The sequence below is a fragment of the Rhinoderma darwinii genome, chromosome 4 (assembly GCF_050947455.1).
Source record: "Rhinoderma darwinii isolate aRhiDar2 chromosome 4, aRhiDar2.hap1, whole genome shotgun sequence".
Taxonomy (NCBI): Eukaryota; Metazoa; Chordata; class Amphibia; order Anura; family Rhinodermatidae; genus Rhinoderma; species Rhinoderma darwinii.
In genome coordinates, this window is record NC_134690.1 from 10,301,492 (window position 1) to 10,326,061 (window position 24,570).

The following is a 24,570-nucleotide window of genomic DNA, read 5'->3' on the forward strand; positions in this document are numbered from 1 at the left end:
TCAGATGACAATTAACAAGAGTCGGACAGTACTCATGAAAATTTTGCATTAGGCTCACCAATGTGTTAAAACGGAGGAGATAACATAGACAGGTGGCCGCCTCTCTCTCTATTGAAGTCTATGGAAGTTGTGGAGACAGCCGCGCTCGGTCACCTCTCCATTTGGTCTCGTGTATGTACAGAACAGGGGACTTAATACATGAAACGTGCTGTTCTCCAGCTGTCACTTTGCTACATTGTGTCTCCATGGTTTTCCTCCCTTCCCCGGTCCTTACATTTGTTTGCCATTAGATGGGTGGGAGCAGTGATTCCTCTGCTCTGCATACTCTTCACTGGGTCAGATTTCTCCTCGCCTGCTCTGGAAAACATCCAGATTTTTTTTTTTTTGCAGGCTGAGCCTGGAGCAGCAAGTCCCAGATCTGGAGAAGTCTAGGAGGATGCAAACACTGACTTCTTATTCTGAGCTCCTCACAACCAAGGAAGTTTGTCTGGGCTGCAAACCAAAGGACATTATTGCCTTTCGGGATGAAATTCTCCGCTGTTCCTATCAGGACTGATCATGTCTGAGGATGTTAAGGGGGAGAAGACCACTCCATTCCAGCCATAGGTTCCTCAACAATAGGGGCTCCCATTGTCTCCTAAGGCTTCCAGAAGACCAGGAGAAGAACAAATAAGACATTTTCCATCATAACGAAGACCATTCATTGCTGCTGGAAGTCATTGGAGCAGTTGTTGGCGGGTTTATAGCCTTGTGGTCCTCACGGGAACAATGAGAGGTAGGTCACTGGCAGCTCCACCACCGGGACTCCTGCTGAACTGTAGCAGATGTGGGCAATACCCGGGCTGGCTGCGTATGCCAAGAAGGAAACAGATCTTAATGAGCGGCTGGCATCTTGTGATGTTAAAGGGACACTAGACCCGCAGCCCGTCCCCTCTCTATATGATGTGCAGGTGAATTGTTCCCTGTTATCAGCCATTTCAGGCTAGGGAGAGAATGAATGTAGGACAAGACAAGTCAAGCTACTGTTCCCTGTTATCAGCCATTTCAGGCTAGGGAGAGAATGAATGTAGGACAAGAAAAGTCAAGCTATTGTTCCCTGTTATCAGCCATTTCAGGCTGGTGAGAGAATGAATGTAGGACAAGACAAGTCAAGCTATTGTTCCCTGTTATCAGCCATTTCAGGCTAGGGAGAGAATGAATGTAGGACAAGACAGGTCAAGCTACTGTTCCCTGTTATCAGCTGTTTCGGGCTAAGGAAGGGATAACTGTTTGATAGGTTAATACATTCTATTGCTCCCTGTTATCAGCCATTTTAGGCTGGGCTAGGATGACTGTATGACAGGTTAACACATTCTATTGCTCCCTGTTATCAGCCATTTCAGGCTGGGCTACAGGGACTGACTGTATGACAGGTCAATATAATCAGTTTTTCTCTGTTATCAGCCATTTAATGGTAAGGAAAGGTTGAATGTAGGACTGGTAAATGCAATCTATTGCTCCCTGTTATCAGTCATTTTAGGCTGGGATAGGCTGGCTGACTGACTGTATGACAGGTTATTACAATCTATTGCTCCCTGTTATCAGCCATCTCAAGCTAAAGTTCACTGTAGCACAGGTGCTTACAATCTATTGTTATCTGTTGTCAGCGTTTTCAGGCTAAGGAGGGGTTGACTGTATGACAGGTTAATACATTCTATTGCTCCCTGTTATCAGCCATTTTAGCCATTATATGACAGGTCAATATAATCTGTTTTTCTCTGTTATCAGCTATTTAAGGGTAAGGAAAGGTTGAATGTAGGACTGCTAAATGCAATCTATTGCTCCCTGTTATCAGCCATTTTAGGCTGGGATAGGCGGACTGACTGTATGACAGGTCAATACAATCTATTGTTCTCTGTTATCAGCTGCCTCAAGTTAACGTTCACTGTAGCACAGGTGAATATAAGTTATTGTTCTCTGTTGTCAGCGATTTCAGTCTAAGGAGAGGATGACTGTAGCACAGGTGAATACAATCTATTGTCTCCTGTTATCAGCCATCTTCGTCTGGGTTATTGCTGTGCAGTTTATTGCGGTGTCCAGAGGTAAAGATGTTTTCTGGTTTTATGCAAATAAAGTCTAATTATTTTATAATGAAAAGTTCTGCAACTTTCTAATATATTTTTTGTTTCAATTCCTAACCAATGTGAAGATTTATGCTTGCTGTCAGTGAATGAGACAATTTTTGCTCACATCTGGAGGCTAAAATCCCTCAGATACCGAATATATCTGACAGCTGAGGGTTTGGTACCACATGGATCCAGTCTTGGCAATCGTCTGTGATGTAAACATTCTGTACTCCAGACTGATACAGGTTACCTGCACTGATACATTGTAACAAACTATCAGTACAAAAGAGAGATTAGTGCAGCTGATGTATTTAGCTCACAGGGGATCGTCTAGACTGGATATAATTGTAACAAAACCTCAGCATGAGAAGTGTTAGAGCTGTGTGGATTTTCTGCCTTTGGATATAAACGAGAATGTTTCCATTCACTGATAGAAAGTAGAGATCTTGAAAATGGTTAGGATTTGTTAACTCACAGAGTTAGGATCTGTTGTTTCCCATATGACTATCTTATGTTATCATAGAGCACAAAAGAAACAGATGTCTAGTTCAGCTCTGCTACATCTGTTGTTAATGATATAGCTTATAATTAGATATGTCACGTTCTTCTGTGTGGACAAGCAGTTGACAGCAAAGTGACAGCCATGGCAGGCAATACCTGGAGTAGTGTGACTGTCACCCGCTTTCATCTTCATGTAATAATATAATTTTTTTTTTTAAGGCACGACCCCCCCCCCCTAATTTTTTTCCATCCTTGTGATGTCACAGATAGTCACATGACGCATACCCATGGACAGTGTGGGTCAGGTGGAGGTGACGTCACCGCAGTTATATAGTTTACATGTAACTGCAGCCACTAGACAGATATTAAACGCCATCTACATTGGTAAATATCTCAGAAGTGCCGGAATACCCCTTTAAATAGGGGGCAAACTATATTACCCAATACTGTATAACGACTGTACTGTATAACTAGATTTTGTTCACATCGGCCTTTGAATTTCTCAGGACTGGTGCACTTTAAGAAATACATAATCCCTGTTTTTTTGTTTTTTTTAATTAAATATCTCTATAAAAATATTTTTCTTTCCATTTCATTTTCTGATGTCTTCTCCCCCAAATTCATGCTCCGTATGCCCCTCCTTCAAGATGAAATCCATAATACTGTCCACCCTCATTTTACTTATTTTGCGAATAAAATTCCAGGAGAGCAGTGAAGACTGACACAGTAAGGAGGAATGTCAATCTGAATAAGAATACAGATTAATAGGCCAATCAGGTGCTGCGGGGAGATGGATGACAACCCATATGGAGTCTATAATGGCTGTTATTAGTGGTTATCATCCAGCGGGAAATGCTCTTCAAAGTCACAGTGGTTACACTTTACAGAGACTGGTCACAATCCCGCTCATTCATCTTCTCTTGGTTCAGTATCACAGGGAAGGTCGACTTTACACCGTTTCCTTTGCCGAAAGCTCGAATATATTCTATTTTTGTTGCCTGCGACCACAACGTTGCGGGTTTTCCGTACTGAAGAAAAACAAGACATAGCAAACAGCTGGAGGCCAGAAGAAGGCAACGTTTCACCTCATCAGCCTCAGTACAGGAACCGGTTACTCCGCAGGGTCTAGAAAGTCCTGCTCTCCACATGGCCAGAGAAAGGAGGGAACACAAATATTTCACATTTCAGGACGGTGACGGTGAATCGAGATTTTATTTATCATCTTGTATTCCTATTACTATAGAGATACCCCTATTCTCTGTATCTCCTCATATGATCGCAGGCAGTCCACTGTCTGGAGGCGATGTATAGCTCTGTTCATCCTGAGCCTCCTGATTCATAAATAGAATGCCAGAACTGCAGTTAAGACTGACACCAACACAATAAGAGAACGATAATGAGAAAGGAATCTAACTAGAGTAGATTTAAATGTCAGTTAGGGTCTCTGGAAAGCTGGATAACAGCCACTGTAATGGCAGACGTTAGTGTTACATGGAAAAACTGCAATTAAAAGGAGGACCAATCATATTACTGCAAATAATATTTATATGGGCATAATTGTAAGTAAAAATCTCATGTCTAGTACCATTAACTGTAATGTTATATTTTTCAAGAAATGTCCCTTCTGGAACGTGTTCAAAGAATCAACATCCTGCGGCAGAGCGTTCCACAGTGTGACTGCTCTTACAGTAGAGGGTCCATAGTGTGACTGCTCTTACAGTAGAGTTCCATAGTGTGACTGCTCTTACAGTAGATGTTCCACAGTGTGACTGCTCTTACAGTAGAGGTTCCATAGTGTGACTTCTCTTACAGTAGAGGTTCCATAGTGTGACTGCTCTTACAGTAGAGGTTCCATAGTGTGACTGATCTTACAGTAGAGAGTTCCATAGTGTGACTGCTCTTACAGTAGATGTTCCATAATGTGACTGCTCTTACAGTAGAGGCTCCATAGTGTGACTGCTCTTACAGTAGAGGTTCCATAGTGTGACTGCTCTTACAGTAGAGGTTCCATAGTGTGACTGCTCTTACAGTAGAGGTTCCATAGTGTGACTTCTCTTACAGTAGATGTTCCATAGTGTGACTGATCTTACAGTAGAGAGTTCCATAGTGTGACTCCTCTTACAGTAGAGGCTCCATAGTGTGACTGCTCTTACAGTAGAGGTTCCATAGTGTGACTGATCTTACAGTGGAGGCTCCATAGTGTGACTGCTCTTACAGTAGAGGTTCCATAGTGTGACTGCTCTTACAGTAGAGAGTTCCATAGTGTGACTGCTCTTACAGTAGAGGTTCCATAGTGTGACTGCTCTTACAGTAGAGGTTCCATAGTGTGACTGCTCTTACAGTAGAGTTCCATAGTGTGACTGCTCTTACAGTAGAGGTTCCATAGTGTGACTGCTCTTACAGTAGAGTTCCATAGTGTGACTGCTGTTAAAGTAGATGTTCCATAGTGTGACTGCTCTTAGAGTAGAGGTTCCATAGTGTGACTGCTCTTACAGTAGAGGTTCCATAGTGTGACTGATCTTACGGTGGAGACTCCATAGTGTGACTGCTCTTACAGTATAGAGTTCCATAGTGTGACTGCTCTTACAGTAGAGGTTCCATAGTGTGACTGATCTTACAGTAGAGAGTTCCATAGTGTGACTGCTGTTAAAGTAGATGTTCCATAGTGTGACTCCTCTTACAGTAGAGAGTTCCATAGTGTGACTGCTCTTACAGTAGAGGTTCCATAGTGTGACTGCTCTTACAGTAGAGGTTCCATAGTGTGACTGCTCTTACAGTAGAGGTTCCATAGTGTGACTGCTCTTACAGTAGAGGTTCCATAGTGTGACTGCTCTTACAGTAGAGGTTCCATAGTGTGACTGCTCTTACAGTAGAGGGTCCATAGTGTGACTGCTCTTACAGTAGAGGCTCCATAGTGTGACTGTTCTTACAGTAGAGTTCCATAGTGTGACTGCTCTTACAGTAGAGGTTCCATAGTGTAACTGCTCTTACAGTAGAGAGTTCCATAGTGTGACTTCTCTTACAGTAGAGGTTCCATAGTGTGACTGATCTTACAGTAGAGGTTCCATAGTGTGACTGCTCTTACAGTAGAGGTTCCATAGTGTGACTGCTCTTACAATAGAGGTTCCATAGTGTGACTCCTCTTACAGTAGAGGTTCCATAGTGTGACTGCTCTTACAGTAGAGGTTCCATAGTGTGACTGCTCTTACAGTAGAGGTTCCATAGTGTGACTGCTCTTACAGTAGAGGTTCCCTAGTGTGACTGCTCTTACAGTAGAGAGTTCCATAGTGTGACTGCTCTTACAGTAGAGAGTTCCATAGTGTGACTGCTCTTACAGTAGAGTTCCATAGTGTGACTGCTCTTACAGTAGAGTTCCATAGTGTGACTGCTCTTACAGTAGAGAGTTCCATAGTGTGACTGCTCTTACAGTAGAGAGTTCCATAGTGTGACTGCTCTTACAGTAGAGGTTCCATAGTGTGACTGCTCTTACAGTAGAGGTTCCATAGTGTGACTGCTCTTACAGTAAAGGTTCCCTAGTGTAACTGCTCTTACAGTGGATGCTCCATAGTGTGACTGCTCTTACAGTAGAGGTTCCATAGTGTGACTGCTCTTACAGTAGAGAGTTCCATAGTGTGACTGCTGTTAAAGTAGATGTTCCATAGTGTGACTGCTCTTACAGTAGAGGTTCCATAGTGTGACTGCTCTTACAGTAGAGGGTCCATAGTGTGACTGCTCTTACAGTAGAGGTTCCATAGTGTGACTGCTCTTACAGTAGAGGTTCCATAGTGTGACTGCTCTTACAGTAGAGGTTCCATAGTGTGACTGCTCTTACAGTAGAGGTTCCATAGTGTGACTGCTCTTACGGTAGAGGGTTCCATAGTGTGACTGCTCTTACAGTAGAGGTTCCATAGTGTGACTGCTCTTACAGTAGAGGTTCCATAGTGTGACTGCTCTTACAGTAGATGTTCCATAGTGTGACTGCTCTTACAGTAGAGGTTCCATAGTGTGACTGCTCTTACAGTAGAGGTTCCCTAGTGTGACTGCTCTTACAGTAGAGAGTTCCATAGTGTGACTGCTCTTACAGTAGAGAGTTCCATAGTGTGACTGCTCTTACAGTAGAGTTCCATAGTGTGACTGTTCTTACAGTAGAGGTTCCATAGTGTGACTGATCTTACAGTGGAGGCTCCATAGTGTGACTGCTCTTACAGTAGAGGTTCCATAGTGTGACTGCTCTTACAGTAGAGAGTTCCATAGTGTGACTGCTGTTAAAGTAGATGTTCCATAGTGTGACTGCTCTTAGAGTAGAGGTTACATAGTGTGACTGCTCTTACAGTAGAGGTTCCATAGTGTGACTGATCTTACAGTAGAGGTTCTATAGTGTGACTGCTCTTACAGTAGAGGTTCCATAGTGTGACTGCTCTTACAGTAGAGAGTTCCATAGTGTGACTGCTCTTACAGTAGAGGGTCCATAGTGTGACTGATCTTACAGTAGAGGTTCCATAGTGTGACTGCTCTTACAGTAGATGTTCCACAGTGTGACTGCTCTTACAGTAGAGGTTCCATAGTGTGACTTCTCTTACAGTAGAGGTTCCATAGTGTGACTGCTCTTACAGTAGAGGTTCCATAGTGTGACTGATCTTACAGTAGAGAGTTCCATAGTGTGACTGCTCTTACAGTAGATGTTCCATAATGTGACTGCTCTTACAGTAGAGGCTCCATAGTGTGACTGCTCTTACAGTAGAGGTTCCATAGTGTGACTGCTCTTACAGTAGAGGTTCCATAGTGTGACTGCTCTTACAGTAGAGGTTCCATAGTGTGACTTCTCTTACAGTAGATGTTCCATAGTGTGACTGATCTTACAGTAGAGAGTTCCATAGTGTGACTGCTCTTACAGTAGAGGCTCCATAGTGTGACTGCTCTTACAGTAGAGGTTCCATAGTGTGACTGATCTTACAGTAGAGGTTCCATAGTGTGACTGCTCTTACAGTAGAGAGTTCCATTGTGTGACTGCTCTTACAGTAGAGGTTCCATAGTGTGACTGCTCTTACAGTAGAGAGTTCCATAGTGTGACTGCTCTTACAGTAGAGGTTCCATAGTGTGACTGCTCTTACAGTAGAGGTTCCATAGTGTGACTGCTCTTACAGTAGAGTTCCATAGTGTGACTGCTCTTACAGTAGAGGTTCCATAGTGTGACTGCTCTTACAGTAGAGTTCCATAGTGTGACTGCTGTTAAAGTAGATGTTCCATAGTGTGACTGCTCTTAGAGTAGAGGTTCCATAGTGTGACTGCTCTTACAGTAGAGGTTCCATAGTGTGACTGATCTTACGGTGGAGACTCCATAGTGTGACTGCTCTTACAGTATAGAGTTCCATAGTGTGACTGCTCTTACAGTAGAGGTTCCATAGTGTGACTGATCTTACAGTAGAGAGTTCCATAGTGTGACTGCTGTTAAAGTAGATGTTCCATAGTGTGACTCCTCTTACAGTAGAGAGTTCCATAGTGTGACTGCTCTTACAGTAGAGGTTCCATAGTGTGACTGCTCTTACAGTAGAGGTTCCATAGTGTGACTGCTCTTACAGTAGAGGTTCCATAGTGTGACTGCTCTTACAGTAGATGTTCCATAATGTGACTGCTCTTACAGTAGAGGGTTCCATAGTGTGACTGCTCTTACAGTAGGGGTTCCATAGTGTGACTGCTCTTACAGTAGAGGGTCCATAGTGTGACTGCTCTTACAGTAGAGTTCCATAGTGTGACTGCTCTTACAGTAGATGTTCCACAGTGTGACTGCTCTTACAGTAGAGGTTCCATAGTGTGACTTCTCTTACAGTAGAGGTTCCATAGTGTGACTGCTCTTACAGTAGAGGTTCCATAGTGTGACTGATCTTACAGTAGAGAGTTCCATAGTGTGACTGCTCTTACAGTAGATGTTCCATAATGTGACTGCTCTTACAGTAGAGGCTCCATAGTGTGACTGCTCTTACAGTAGAGGTTCCATAGTGTGACTGCTCTTACAGTAGAGGTTCCATAGTGTGACTGCTCTTACAGTAGAGGTTCCATAGTGTGACTTCTCTTACAGTAGATGTTCCATAGTGTGACTGATCTTACAGTAGAGAGTTCCATAGTGTGACTGCTCTTACAGTAGAGGCTCCATAGTGTGACTGCTCTTACAGTAGAGGTTCCATAGTGTGACTGATCTTACAGTGGAGGCTCCATAGTGTGACTGCTCTTACAGTAGAGGTTCCATAGTGTGACTGCTCTTACAGTAGAGAGTTCCATAGTGTGACTGCTCTTACAGTAGAGGTTCCATAGTGTGACTGCTCTTACAGTAGAGGTTCCATAGTGTGACTGCTCTTACAGTAGAGTTCCATAGTGTGACTGCTCTTACAGTAGAGGTTCCATAGTGTGACTGCTCTTACAGTAGAGTTCCATAGTGTGACTGCTGTTAAAGTAGATGTTCCATAGTGTGACTGCTCTTAGAGTAGAGGTTCCATAGTGTGACTGCTCTTACAGTAGAGGTTCCATAGTGTGACTGATCTTACGGTGGAGACTCCATAGTGTGACTGCTCTTACAGTATAGAGTTCCATAGTGTGACTGCTCTTACAGTAGAGGTTCCATAGTGTGACTGATCTTACAGTAGAGAGTTCCATAGTGTGACTGCTGTTAAAGTAGATGTTCCATAGTGTGACTCCTCTTACAGTAGAGAGTTCCATAGTGTGACTGCTCTTACAGTAGAGGTTCCATAGTGTGACTGCTCTTACAGTAGAGGTTCCATAGTGTGACTGCTCTTACAGTAGAGGTTCCATAGTGTGACTGCTCTTACAGTAGAGGTTCCATAGTGTGACTGCTCTTACAGTAGAGGTTCCATAGTGTGACTGCTCTTACAGTAGAGGGTCCATAGTGTGACTGCTCTTACAGTAGAGGCTCCATAGTGTGACTGTTCTTACAGTAGAGTTCCATAGTGTGACTGCTCTTACAGTAGAGGTTCCATAGTGTAACTGCTCTTACAGTAGAGAGTTCCATAGTGTGACTTCTCTTACAGTAGAGGTTCCATAGTGTGACTGATCTTACAGTAGAGGTTCCATAGTGTGACTGCTCTTACAGTAGAGGTTCCATAGTGTGACTGCTCTTACAATAGAGGTTCCATAGTGTGACTCCTCTTACAGTAGAGGTTCCATAGTGTGACTGCTCTTACAGTAGAGGTTCCATAGTGTGACTGCTCTTACAGTAGAGGTTCCATAGTGTGACTGCTCTTACAGTAGAGGTTCCCTAGTGTGACTGCTCTTACAGTAGAGAGTTCCATAGTGTGACTGCTCTTACAGTAGAGAGTTCCATAGTGTGACTGCTCTTACAGTAGAGTTCCATAGTGTGACTGCTCTTACAGTAGAGTTCCATAGTGTGACTGCTCTTACAGTAGAGAGTTCCATAGTGTGACTGCTCTTACAGTAGAGAGTTCCATAGTGTGACTGCTCTTACAGTAGAGGTTCCATAGTGTGACTGCTCTTACAGTAGAGGTTCCATAGTGTGACTGCTCTTACAGTAAAGGTTCCCTAGTGTAACTGCTCTTACAGTGGATGCTCCATAGTGTGACTGCTCTTACAGTAGAGGTTCCATAGTGTGACTGCTCTTACAGTAGAGAGTTCCATAGTGTGACTGCTGTTAAAGTAGATGTTCCATAGTGTGACTGCTCTTACAGTAGAGGTTCCATAGTGTGACTGCTCTTACAGTAGAGGGTCCATAGTGTGACTGCTCTTACAGTAGAGGTTCCATAGTGTGACTGCTCTTACAGTAGAGGTTCCATAGTGTGACTGCTCTTACAGTAGAGGTTCCATAGTGTGACTGCTCTTACAGTAGAGGTTCCATAGTGTGACTGCTCTTACGGTAGAGGGTTCCATAGTGTGACTGCTCTTACAGTAGAGGTTCCATAGTGTGACTGCTCTTACAGTAGAGGTTCCATAGTGTGACTGCTCTTACAGTAGATGTTCCATAGTGTGACTGCTCTTACAGTAGAGGTTCCATAGTGTGACTGCTCTTACAGTAGAGGTTCCCTAGTGTGACTGCTCTTACAGTAGAGAGTTCCATAGTGTGACTGCTCTTACAGTAGAGAGTTCCATAGTGTGACTGCTCTTACAGTAGAGTTCCATAGTGTGACTGCTCTTACAGTAGAGGTTCCATAGTGTGACTGATCTTACAGTGGAGGCTCCATAGTGTGACTGCTCTTACAGTAGAGGTTCCATAGTGTGACTGCTCTTACAGTAGAGAGTTCCATAGTGTGACTGCTGTTAAAGTAGATGTTCCATAGTGTGACTGCTCTTAGAGTAGAGGTTACATAGTGTGACTGCTCTTACAGTAGAGGTTCCATAGTGTGACTGATCTTACAGTAGAGGTTCTATAGTGTGACTGCTCTTACAGTAGAGGTTCCATAGTGTGACTGCTCTTACAGTAGAGAGTTCCATAGTGTGACTGCTCTTACAGTAGAGGGTCCATAGTGTGACTGATCTTACAGTAGAGGTTCCATAGTGTGACTGCTCTTACAGTAGATGTTCCACAGTGTGACTGCTCTTACAGTAGAGGTTCCATAGTGTGACTTCTCTTACAGTAGAGGTTCCATAGTGTGACTGCTCTTACAGTAGAGGTTCCATAGTGTGACTGATCTTACAGTAGAGAGTTCCATAGTGTGACTGCTCTTACAGTAGATGTTCCATAATGTGACTGCTCTTACAGTAGAGGCTCCATAGTGTGACTGCTCTTACAGTAGAGGTTCCATAGTGTGACTGCTCTTACAGTAGAGGTTCCATAGTGTGACTGCTCTTACAGTAGAGGTTCCATAGTGTGACTTCTCTTACAGTAGATGTTCCATAGTGTGACTGATCTTACAGTAGAGAGTTCCATAGTGTGACTGCTCTTACAGTAGAGGCTCCATAGTGTGACTGCTCTTACAGTAGAGGTTCCATAGTGTGACTGATCTTACAGTAGAGGTTCCATAGTGTGACTGCTCTTACAGTAGAGAGTTCCATTGTGTGACTGCTCTTACAGTAGAGGTTCCATAGTGTGACTGCTCTTACAGTAGAGAGTTCCATAGTGTGACTGCTCTTACAGTAGAGGTTCCATAGTGTGACTGCTCTTACAGTAGAGGTTCCATAGTGTGACTGCTCTTACAGTAGAGTTCCATAGTGTGACTGCTCTTACAGTAGAGGTTCCATAGTGTGACTGCTCTTACAGTAGAGTTCCATAGTGTGACTGCTGTTAAAGTAGATGTTCCATAGTGTGACTGCTCTTAGAGTAGAGGTTCCATAGTGTGACTGCTCTTACAGTAGAGGTTCCATAGTGTGACTGATCTTACGGTGGAGACTCCATAGTGTGACTGCTCTTACAGTATAGAGTTCCATAGTGTGACTGCTCTTACAGTAGAGGTTCCATAGTGTGACTGATCTTACAGTAGAGAGTTCCATAGTGTGACTGCTGTTAAAGTAGATGTTCCATAGTGTGACTCCTCTTACAGTAGAGAGTTCCATAGTGTGACTGCTCTTACAGTAGAGGTTCCATAGTGTGACTGCTCTTACAGTAGAGGTTCCATAGTGTGACTGCTCTTACAGTAGAGGTTCCATAGTGTGACTGCTCTTACAGTAGAGGTTCCATAGTGTGACTGCTCTTAGAGTAGAGGTTCCATAGTGTGACTGCTCTTACAGTAGAGGGTCCATAGTGTGACTGCTCTTACAGTAGAGGCTCCATAGTGTGACTGTTCTTACAGTAGAGTTCCATAGTGTGACTGCTCTTACAGTAGAGGTTCCATAGTGTAACTGCTCTTACAGTAGAGAGTTCCATAGTGTGACTTCTCTTACAGTAGAGGTTCCATAGTGTGACTGATCTTACAGTAGAGGTTCCATAGTGTGACTGCTCTTACAGTAGATGTTCCATAGTGTGACTGCTCTTACAGTAGAGGTTCCATAGTGTGACTGCTCTTACAATAGAGGTTCCATAGTGTGACTCCTCTTACAGTAGAGGTTCCATAGTGTGACTGCTCTTACAGTAGAGGTTCCATAGTGTGACTGCTCTTACAGTAGAGGTTCCATAGTGTGACTGCTCTTACAGTAGAGGTTCCCTAGTGTGACTGCTCTTACAGTAGAGAGTTCCATAGTGTGACTGCTCTTACAGTAGAGAGTTCCATAGTGTGACTGCTCTTACAGTAGAGTTCCATAGTGTGACTGCTCTTACAGTAGAGTTCCATAGTGTGACTGCTCTTACAGTAGAGATTTCCATAGTGTGACTGCTCTTACAGTAGAGAGTTCCATAGTGTGACTGCTCTTACAGTAGAGGTTCCATAGTGTGACTGCTCTTACAGTAGAGGTTCCATAGTGTGACTGCTCTTACAGTAAAGGTTCCCTAGTGTAACTGCTCTTACAGTGGATGCTCCATAGTGTGACTGCTCTTACAGTAGAGGTTCCATAGTGTGACTGCTCTTACAGTAGAGAGTTCCATAGTGTGACTGCTGTTAAAGTAGATGTTCCATAGTGTGACTGCTCTTACAGTAGAGGTTCCATAGTGTGACTGCTCTTACAGTAGAGGGTCCATAGTGTGACTGCTCTTACAGTAGAGGTTCCATAGTGTGACTGCTCTTACAGTAGAGGTTCCATAGTGTGACTGCTCTTACAGTAGAGGTTCCATAGTGTGACTGCTCTTACAGTAGAGGTTCCATAGTGTGACTGCTCTTACGGTAGAGGGTTCCATAGTGTGACTGCTCTTACAGTAGAGGTTCCATAGTGTGACTGCTCTTACAGTAGAGGTTCCATAGTGTGACTGCTCTTACAGTAGATGTTCCATAGTGTGACTGCTCTTACAGTAGAGGTTCCATAGTGTGACTGCTCTTACAGTAGAGGTTCCCTAGTGTGACTGCTCTTACAGTAGAGAGTTCCATAGTGTGACTGCTCTTACAGTAGAGAGTTCCATAGTGTGACTGCTCTTACAGTAGAGTTCCATAGTGTGACTGCTCTTACAGTAGAGGTTCCATAGTGTGACTGATCTTACAGTGGAGGCTCCATAGTGTGACTGCTCTTACAGTAGAGGTTCCATAGTGTGACTGCTCTTACAGTAGAGAGTTCCATAGTGTGACTGCTGTTAAAGTAGATGTTCCATAGTGTGACTGCTCTTAGAGTAGAGGTTACATAGTGTGACTGCTCTTACAGTAGAGGTTCCATAGTGTGACTGATCTTACAGTAGAGGTTCTATAGTGTGACTGCTCTTACAGTAGAGGTTCCATAGTGTGACTGCTCTTACAGTAGAGAGTTCCATAGTGTGACTGCTCTTACAGTAGAGGGTCCATAGTGTGACTGATCTTACAGTAGAGGTTCCATAGTGTGACTGCTCTTACAGTAGAGGCTCCGTAGTGTGACTGCTCTTACAGTAGAGTTCCATAGTGTGACTGCTGTTAAAGTAGATGTTCCATAGTGTGACTGCTCTTAGAGTAGAGGTTCCATAGTGTGACTGCTCTTACAGTAGAGGTTCCATAGTGTGACTGATCTTACGGTGGAGACTCCATAGTGTGACTGCTCTTACAGTATAGAGTTCCATAGTGTGACTGCTCTTACAGTAGAGGTTCCATAGTGTGACTGATCTTACAGTAGAGAGTTCCATAGTGTGACTGCTGTTAAAGTAGATGTTCCATAGTGTGACTCCTCTTACAGTAGAGAGTTCCATAGTGTGACTGCTCTTACAGTAGAGGTTCCATAGTGTGACTGCTCTTACAGTAGAGGTTCCATAGTGTGACTGCTCTTACAGTAGAGGTTCCATAGTGTGACTGCTCTTACAGTAGAGGTTCCATAGTGTGACTGCTCTTACAGTAGAGGTTCCATAGTGTGACTGCTCTTACAGTAGAGGGTCCATAGTGTGACTGCTCTTACAGTAGAGGCTCCATAGTGTGACTGTTCTTACAGTAGAGTTCCATAGTGTGACTGCTCTTACAGTAGAGGTTCCATAGTGTAACTGCTCTTACAGTAGAGAGTTCCATAGTGTGACTTCTCTTACAGTAGAGGTTCCATAGTGTGACTGATCTTACAGTAGAGGTTCCATAGTGTGACTGCTCTTACAGTAGATGTTCCATAGTGTGACTGCTCTTACAGTAGAGGTTCCATAGTGTGACTGCTCTTACAATAGAGGTTCCATAGTGTGACTCCTCTTACAGTAGAGGTTCCATAGTGTGACTGCTCTTACAGTAGAGGTTCCATAGTGTGACTGCTCTTACAGTAGAGGTTCCATAGTGTGACTGCTCTTACAGTAGAGGTTCCCTAGTGTGACTGCTCTTACAGTAGAGAGTTCCATAGTGTGACTGCTCTTACAGTAGAGAGTTCCATAGTGTGACTGCTCTTACAGTAGAGTTCCATAGTGTGACTGCTCTTACAGTAGAGTTCCATAGTGTGACTGCTCTTACAGTAGAGAGTTCCATAGTGTGACTGCTCTTACAGTAGAGAGTTCCATAGTGTGACTGCTCTTACAGTAGAGGTTCCATAGTGTGACTGCTCTTACAGTAGAGGTTCCATAGTGTGACTGCTCTTACAGTAAAGGTTCCCTAGTGTAACTGCTCTTACAGTGGATGCTCCATAGTGTGACTGCTCTTACAGTAGAGGTTCCATAGTGTGACTGCTCTTACAGTAGAGAGTTCCATAGTGTGACTGCTGTTAAAGTAGATGTTCCATAGTGTGACTGCTCTTACAGTAGAGGTTCCATAGTGTGACTGCTCTTACAGTAGAGGGTCCATAGTGTGACTGCTCTTACAGTAGAGGTTCCATAGTGTGACTGCTCTTACAGTAGAGGTTCCATAGTGTGACTGCTCTTACAGTAGAGGTTCCATAGTGTGACTGCTCTTACAGTAGAGGTTCCATAGTGTGACTGCTCTTACGGTAGAGGGTTCCATAGTGTGACTGCTCTTACAGTAGAGGTTCCATAGTGTGACTGCTCTTACAGTAGAGGTTCCATAGTGTGACTGCTCTTACAGTGGAGGCTCCATAGTGTGACTGCTCTTACAGTAGAGGTTCCATAGTGTGACTGCTCTTACAGTAGAGAGTTCCATAGTGTGACTGCTGTTAAAGTAGATGTTCCATAGTGTGACTGCTCTTAGAGTAGAGGTTACATAGTGTGACTGCTCTTACAGTAGAGGTTCCATAGTGTGACTGATCTTACAGTAGAGGTTCTATAGTGTGACTGCTCTTACAGTAGAGGTTCCATAGTGTGACTGCTCTTACAGTAGAGAGTTCCATAGTGTGACTGCTCTTACAGTAGAGGGTCCATAGTGTGACTGATCTTACAGTAGAGGTTCCATAGTGTGACTGCTCTTACAGTAGAGGCTCCGTAGTGTGACTGCTCTTACAGTAGAGGCTCCATAGTGTGACTGCTCTTACAGTAGAGGTTCCATAGTGTGACTGCTCTTACAGTAGAGGTTCCATAGTGTGACTGCTCTTACAGTAGAGGTTCCATAGTGTGATTGATCTTACAGTAGAGGTTCCATAGTGTGACTGCTCTTACAGTAGAGGTTCCATAGTGTGATTGATCTTACAGTAGAGGTTCCATAGTGTGACTGCTCTTACAGTAGAGGCTCCGTAGTGTGACCGCTCTTACAGTAGAGGGTTCCATAGTGTGACTGCTCTTACAGTAGGGGTTCCATAGTGTGACTGCTCTTACAGTAGAGGGTCCATAGTGTGACTGCTCTTACAGTAGAGGGTCCATAGTGTGACTGCTCTTACAGTAGAGAGTTCCATAGTGTGACTGCTCTTACAGTAGGGGTTCCATAGTGTGACTGCTCTTACAGTAGAGGGTCCATAGTGTGACTGCACTTACAGTAGAGGCTCCATAGTGTGACTGCTCTTACAGTAGAGGTTCCATAGTGTGACTGCTCTTACCGTAGAGGTTCCATAGTGTGACTGCTCTTACAGTAGAGAGTTCCATTGTGTGACTGCTCTTAGAGTAGAGGTTCCATAGTGTGACTGCTCTTACAGTAGAGGTTCCATAGTGTGACTGCTCTTACCGTAGAGGTTCCATAGTGTGACTGCTCTTACAGTAGAGGCTCCATAGTGTGACTGTTCTTACAGTAGAGGGTCCATAGTGTGACTGTTCTTACAGTCGAGATTCTATAGTGTGACTGTTCTTACAGTCGAGGGTTCTATAGTGTGACTGCTCTTACAGTAGAGGTTCCATAGTGTGACTGATCTTACAGTAGAGGGTCCATAGTGTGACTGCTCTTACAGTAGAGGTTCCATAGTGTGACTGCTCTTACAGTAGAGGTTCCATAGTGTGACTGCTCTTACAGTAGAGAGTTCCATAGTGTGACTGCTCTTACAGTAGAGAGTTACATAGTGTGACTGCTCTTACAGTAGAAGTTCCATAGTGTGACTGCTCTTACAGTAGAGGTTCCATAGTGTGACTGCTCTTACAGTAGAGGTTCCATAGTGTGACTGCTCTTACAGTATAGGTTCCATAGTGTGACTGCTCTTACAGTAGGGAGTTCCATAGTGTGACTGCTCTTACAGTAGGGGGTTCCATAGTGTGACTGCTCTTACAGTAGAGGTTCCATAGTGTGACTGCTCTTACAGTAGAGGTTCCATAGTGTGACTGCTCTTACAGTAGTGGTTCCATAGTGTGACTGCTCTTACAGTAGAGGTTCCATAGTGTGACTGCTCTTATAGTAGAGGATCCATAGTGTGACTGCTCTTACAGTAGAGACTCCACAGTGTGACTGCTCTTACAGTAGAGAGTTCCATAGTGTGACTGTTCTTACAGTAGAGGTTCCATAGTGTGACTGCTCTTACAGTAGAGGTCCTATAGTGTGACTGCTCTAGTTCCATAGTGTGACTCCTCTTACATTAGAGGTTCTATAGTGTGATTGCTCTTACAGTGGAGGTTCCATAGTGTGACTGCTCTTACAGTAGAGGTTCCATAGTGTGACTCTTCTTACAGCAGAGGTTCCATAGTGTGACTGCTCTTACAGTAGAGGTTCCATAGTGTGACTGCTCTTACAGTAGAGGTTCCATAGTGTGACTCCTCTTACAGTAGAGGTTCCATAGTGTGATTGCTCTTACAGTAGAGGTTCCATAGTATGACTGCTCTTACAGTAGAGGTTCCATAATGTGACTGCTCTTACAGTAGAGAGTTCAATAGTGTGACTGATCTTACAGTAGAGGTTCCATAGTGTGACTGCTCTTACAGTAGAGAGTTCCATAGTGTGACTGCTCTTACAGTAGAGGCTCCATAGTGTGACTGCTCTTACAGTAGATGTTCCATAGTGTGACTGATCTTACGGTAGAGGCTCCATAGTGTGACTGCTCTTACAGTAGAGAGTTCCATAGTGTGACTGTTCTTACAGTAGAGGTTCCATAGTGTGACTGCTCTTACAGTAGAGGTCCTATAGTGTGACTGCTCTTACAGTAGAGGTTCCATAGTGTGACTGATCTTACAGTAGAGGGTCCATAGTGTGACTGCTCTTACAGTAGAGGTTCCATAGTGTGACTGCTCTTACAGTAGAGGTTCCATAGTGTGACTGCTCTTACAGTAGAGAGTTCCATAGTGTGACTGCTCTTACAGTAGAGAGTTACATAGTGTGACTGCTCTTACAGTAGAAGTTCCATAGTGTGACTGCTCTTACAGTAGAGGTTCCATAGTGTGACTGCTCTTACAGTAGAGGTTCCATAGTGTGACTGCTCTTACAGTATAGGTTCCATAGTGTGACTGCTCTTACAGTAGGGAGTTCCATAGTGTGACTGCTCTTACAGTAGGGGGTTCCATAGTGTGACTGCTCTTACAGTAGAGGTTCCATAGTGTGACTGCTCTTACAGTAGAGGTTCCATAGTGTGACTGCTCTTACAGTAGTGGTTCCATAGTGTGACTGCTCTTACAGTAGAGGTTCCATAGTGTGACTGCTCTTATAGTAGAGGATCCATAGTGTGACTGCTCTTACAGTAGAGACTCCACAGTGTGACTGCTCTTACAGTAGAGAGTTCCATAGTGTGACTGTTCTTACAGTAGAGGTTCCATAGTGTGACTGCTCTTACAGTAGAGGTCCTATAGTGTGACTGCTCTAGTTCCATAGTGTGACTCCTCTTACATTAGAGGTTCTATAGTGTGATTGCTCTTACAGTGGAGGTTCCATAGTGTGACTGCTCTTACAGTAGAGGTTCCATAGTGTGACTCTTCTTACAGCAGAGGTTCCATAGTGTGACTGCTCTTACAGTAGAGGTTCCATAGTGTGACTGCTCTTACAGTAGAGGTTCCATAGTGTGACTCCTCTTACAGTAGAGGTTCCATAGTGTGATTGCTCTTACAGTAGAGGTTCCATAGTATGACTGCTCTTACAGTAGAGGTTCCATAATGTGACTGCTCTTACAGTAGAGAGTTCAATAGTGTGACTGATCTTACAGTAGAGGTTCCATAGTGTGACTGCTCTTACAGTAGAGAGTTCCATAGTGTGACTGCTCTTACAGTAGAGGCTCCATAGTGTGACTGCTCTTACAGTAGATGTTCCATAGTGTGACTGATCTTACGGTAGAGGCTCCATAGTGTGACTGCTCTTACAGTAGAGAGTTCAATAGTGTGACTGCTCTTACAGTAGAGGTTCCATTGTGTGACTGCTCTTACATTAGAGAGTTCTATAGTCTCACTGCTGTTACAGTAAAGAATCCCCATCTGTGACGGGGGTGAAACCTTTTCAACTTTAGTGATAGAGGATGCCCCCTTGTCCTTTTTACAGGCCTAGGTGTAAAAAGATCATTAGAAAGTACTGTCCAGTTATATATCTGTACCTTGTAATTAGATCGCCCCGATGCCGTCTTTATTCTAAACTGAACAGTCCCAAGTTTGATAACCTTTCCTGGTATTGCAATCCACCCATTCCCTTAATTACCTTGGTCGCCCTTCTTTGCACCTGTTCTAGTTCAGAAATGTCCTTCTTATACACAGGTGCCCAAAATTGTACACAACATTCCATATGTGGTCTGACTAGTGATTTATATTGAGGCAAAACTATGTTCTTGTCATGAGGATCTAGGCATCTTTTGACGAATTCCATGATTTTATTTGCCTTGGCAGCAGCTGCCTGGCACTGGTTTCTAAAAGCAAATGTCCACAAATATTCCCAAGTCTTTTTCAGTAGCAGTTTTATCTAGTGTTTTACCATTCAATACATAATTGTAAAATCTGTTGCCTCTGCCCAAGTACAAACTGTAAAACCTTACATTTATCCACATCATAATTAATTTGCGATTTCTCTACCCAAACCTCCAGCTTCTCCAAATCCCTCTGTAGTATTATATTATCCTCCTCTGTAGTATTATATTATCCTCCTCTGCAGTATTACATTCTCCTCCTCTGTAGTATTATATTCTCCTCCTCTGTAGTATTATATTATCCTCCTCTGTAGTATTATGTTCTCCTCCTCTGTAGTATTATATTCTCCTCCTCTGTAGTATTATATTCTCCTCCTCTGTAGTATTACATTCTCCTCCTCTGCAGTATTACATTCTCCTCCTCTGCAGTATTACATTCTCCTCCTCTGTAGTATTATATTCTCCTCCTCTGTAGTATTATATTCTCCTCCTCTGTAGTATTATATTCTCCTCCTCTGTAGTATTACATTCTCCTCCTCTGCAGTATTACATTCTCCTCCTCTGCAGTATTACATTCTCCTCCTCTGTAGTATTATATTCTCCTCCTCTGTAGTATTACATTCTCCTCCTCTGTAGTATTATATTATCCTCCTCTGTTGTATTACATTCTCCTCCTCTGTAGTATTACATTTCCCTTCTCTGTAGTATTACATTCTCCTCCTCTGTAGTATTATATTATCCTCCTCTGTAGTATTACATTCTCCTCCTCTGTAGTATTATATTCTCCTCCTCTGTAGTATTATATTATCCTCCTCTGTAGTAATACATTCTCCTCCTCTGTAGTATTACATTATCCTCTTCTGTAGTATTACATTCTCCTCCTCTGTAGTATTACATTCTCCTCCTCTGTAGTATTATATTCTCCTCCTCTGTAGTATTACATTCTCCTCCTCTGTAGTATTACATTCTCCTCCTCTATAGTTATATATTTTCCTCCTCCTCCTCTGTAGTATTACATTCTCCTCCTCTGTAGTATTATATTCTCCTCCTCTGTAGTATTACATTCTCCTCCTCTGTAGTATTACATTCTCCTCCTCTGTAGTATTACATTCTCCTCCTCTGTAGTATTACATTCTCCTCCTCTGTAGTATTACATTCTCCTCCTCTGTAGTATTACATTCTCCTCCTCTGTAGTATTACATTATCCTCCTCTGTAGTATTACATTCTCCTCCTCTGTAGTATTACATTATCCTCCTCTGTAGTATTACATTCTCCTCCTCTGTAGTATTACATTCTCCTCCTCTGTAGTATTACATTATCCTCCTCTGTAGTATTACATTATCCTCCTCTGTAGTATTACATTATCCTCCTCTGTAGTATTATATTCTCCTCCTCTGTAGTATTATATTCTCCTCCTCTGTAGTGTTATATTCTCCTCCTCTGTAGTATTATATTCTCCTCCTCTGTAGTATTACATTCTCCTCCTCTGTAGTATTACATTCTCCTCCTCTGTAGTATTATATTCTCCTCCTCTGTAGTATTACATTCTCCTCCTCTGTAGTATTAGATTCTCCTCCTCTGTAGTATTACATTCTCCTCCTCTGTAGTATTACATTATCCTCCTCTGTAGTATTATATTATCCTCCTCTGTAGTATTATATTCTCCTCCTCTGTAGTATTATATTCTCCTCCTCTGTAGTATTACATTCTCCTCCTCTGTAGTATTACATTATCCTCCTCTGTAGTATTACATTATCCTCCTCTGTAGTATTACATTATCCTCCTCTGTAGTATTATATTCTCCTCCTCTGTAGTATTATATTCTCCTCCTCTGTAGTATTACATTCTCCTCCTCTGTAGTATTACATTCTCCTCCTCTGTAGTATTACATTCTCCTCCTCTGTAGTATTATATTCTCCTCCTCTGTAGTATTACATTATCCTCCTCTGTAGTATTACATTCTCCCCCTCTGTAGTATTACATTCTCCTCCTCTGTATTATTACATTCTCCTCCTCTGTAGTATTACATTCTCCTCCTCTGTAGTATTATATTCTCCTCCTCTGTAGTATTACATACTCCTCCTCTGTAGTATTACATTCTCCTCCTCTGTAGTATTACATTCTCCTCCTCTGTAGTATTATATTCTCCTCCTCTGTAGTATTACATTCTCCTCCTCTGTAGTATTACATTATCCTCCAATGTAGTATTATATTCTCCTCCTCTGTAGTATTATATTCTCCTCCTCCTCTGTAGTATTACATTCTCCTCCTCTGTAGTATTATATTCTCCTCCTCTGTAGTATTATATTCTCCTCCTCTGTAGTATTATATTCTCCTCCCCTGTAGTAATACATTCTCCTCCTCTGTAGTATTACATTCTCCTCCTCTGTAGTATTACATTCTCCTCCTCTGTAGTATTATATTATCCTCCTCTGTAGTATTACATTCTCCTCCTCTGTAGTATTATATTATCCTCCTCTGTAGTATTATAATCTCCTCCTCTGTAGTATTACATTCTCCTCCTCTGTAGTATTACATTCTCCTCCTCTGTAGTATTACATTCTCCTCCTCTGTAGTAATACATTCTCCTCCTCTGTAGTATTATATTCTCCTCCTCCTCTGTAGTATTACATTCTTCTCCTCTGTAGTATTACATTCTCCTCCTCTGTAGTATTACATTCTCCTCCTCTGTAGTATTACATTCTCCTCCTCTGTAGTATTATATTCTCCTCCTCCTCTGTAGTATTACATTCTCCTCCTCTGTAGTATTACATTATCCTCCTCTGTAGTATTATATTCTCCTCCTCTGTAGTATTATATTCTCCTCCTCTGTAGTATTATATTCTCCTCCTCTGTAGTATTATATTCTCCTCCTCCTCTGTAGTATTACATTATCCTCCTCTGTAGTATTATATTCTCCTCCTCTGTAGTATTATATTCTCCTCCTCCTCTGTAGTATTATATTATCCTCCTCTGTTGTATTACATTCTCCTCCTCTGTAGTATTACAATTCCCTTCTCTGTAGTATTACATTCTCCTCCTCTGTAGTATTATATTATCCTCCTCTGTAGTATTACATTCTCCTCCTCTGTAGTATTATATTCTCCTCCTCTGTAGTATTATATTATCCTCCTCTGTAGTAATACATTCTCCTCCTCTGTAGTATTACATTATCCTCTTCTGTAGTATTACATTCTCCTCCTCTGTAGTATTACATTCTCCTCCTCTGTAGTATTATATTCTCCTCCTCTGTAGTATTACATTCTCCTCCTCTGTAGTATTACATTCTCCTCCTCTATAGTATTATATTCTCCTCCTCCTCCTCTGTAGTATTACATTCTCCTCCTCTGTAGTATTATATTCTCCTCCTCTGTAGTATTACATTCTCCTCCTCTGTAGTATTACATTCTCCTCCTCTGTAGTATTACATTCTCCTCCTCTGTAGTATTACATTCTCCTCCTCTGTAGTATTACATTCTCCTCCTCTGTAGTATTACATTCTCCTCCTCTGTAGTATTACATTATCCTCCTCTGTAGTATTACATTCTCCTCCTCTGTAGTATTACATTATCCTCCTCTGTAGTATTACATTCTCCTCCTCTGTAGTATTACATTCTCCTCCTCTGTAGTATTACATTATCCTCCTCTGTAGTATTACATTATCCTCCTCTGTAGTATTACATTATCCTCCTCTGTAGTATTATATTCTCCTCCTCTGTAGTATTATATTCTCCTCCTCTGTAGTGTTATATTCTCCTCCTCTGTAGTATTATATTCTCCTCCTCTGTAGTATTACATTCTCCTCCTCTGTAGTATTACATTCTCCTCCTCTGTAGTATTATATTCTCCTCCTCTGTAGTATTACATTCTCCTCCTCTGTAGTATTAGATTCTCCTCCTCTGTAGTATTACATTCTCCTCCTCTGTAGTATTACATTATCCTCCTCTGTAGTATTATATTATCCTCCTCTGTAGTATTATATTCTCCTCCTCTGTAGTATTATATTCTCCTCCTCTGTAGTATTACATTCTCCTCCTCTGTAGTATTACATTATCCTCCTCTGTAGTATTACATTATCCTCCTCTGTAGTATTACATTATCCTCCTCTGTAGTATTATATTCTCCTCCTCTGTAGTATTATATTCTCCTCCTCTGTAGTATTACATTCTCCTCCTCTGTAGTATTACATTCTCCTCCTCTATAGTATTACATTCTCCTCCTCTGTAGTATTATATTCTCCTCCTCTGTGGTATTACATTCTCCTCCTCTGTAGTATTACATTCTCCTCCTCTGTAGTATTACATTATCCTCCTCTGTAGTATTACATTATCCTCCTCTGTAGTATTACATTATCCTCCTCTGTAGTATTACATTCTCCCCCTCTGTAGTATTACATTCTCCTCCTCTGTATTATTACATTCTCCTCCTCTGTAGTATTACATTCTCCTCCTCTGTAGTATTATATTCTCCTCCTCTGTAGTATTACATACTCCTCCTCTGTAGTATTACATTCTCCTCCTCTGTAGTATTACATTCTCCTCCTCTGTAGTATTATATTCTCCTCCTCTGTAGTATTACATTCTCCTCCTCTGTAGTATTACATTATCCTCCAATGTAGTATTATATTCTCCTCCTCTGTAGTATTATATTCTCCTCCTCTTCTGTAGTATTACATTCTCCTCCTCTGTAGTATTATATTCTCCTCCTCTGTAGTATTATATTCTCCTCCTCTGTAGTATTATATTCTCCTCCCCTGTAGTAATACATTCTCCTCCTCTGTAGTATTACATTCTCCTCCTCTGTAGTATTACATTCTTCTCCTCTGTAGTATTATATTATCCTCCTCTGTAGTATTACATTCTCCTCCTCTGTAGTATTATA

At 42.4% G+C, this 24,570-nt stretch overlaps 1 protein-coding gene across 1 annotated transcript in view; it reads left to right on the plus strand.

The window, feature by feature from the left end:
* Nucleotides 1–426: 426 nt before the first annotated feature.
* Nucleotides 427–24,570, plus strand: part of SCARA3 (scavenger receptor class A member 3) — a 134,369-nt gene continuing 110,225 nt past the window's right edge. Inside the window, exon 1 of the mRNA XM_075860819.1 lies at nucleotides 427–775. Coding sequence (XP_075716934.1) covers nucleotides 769–775 — 7 coding nt within the window. The 5' untranslated portion in view covers nucleotides 427–768. The remainder of the gene's footprint in view (nucleotides 776–24,570) is intronic.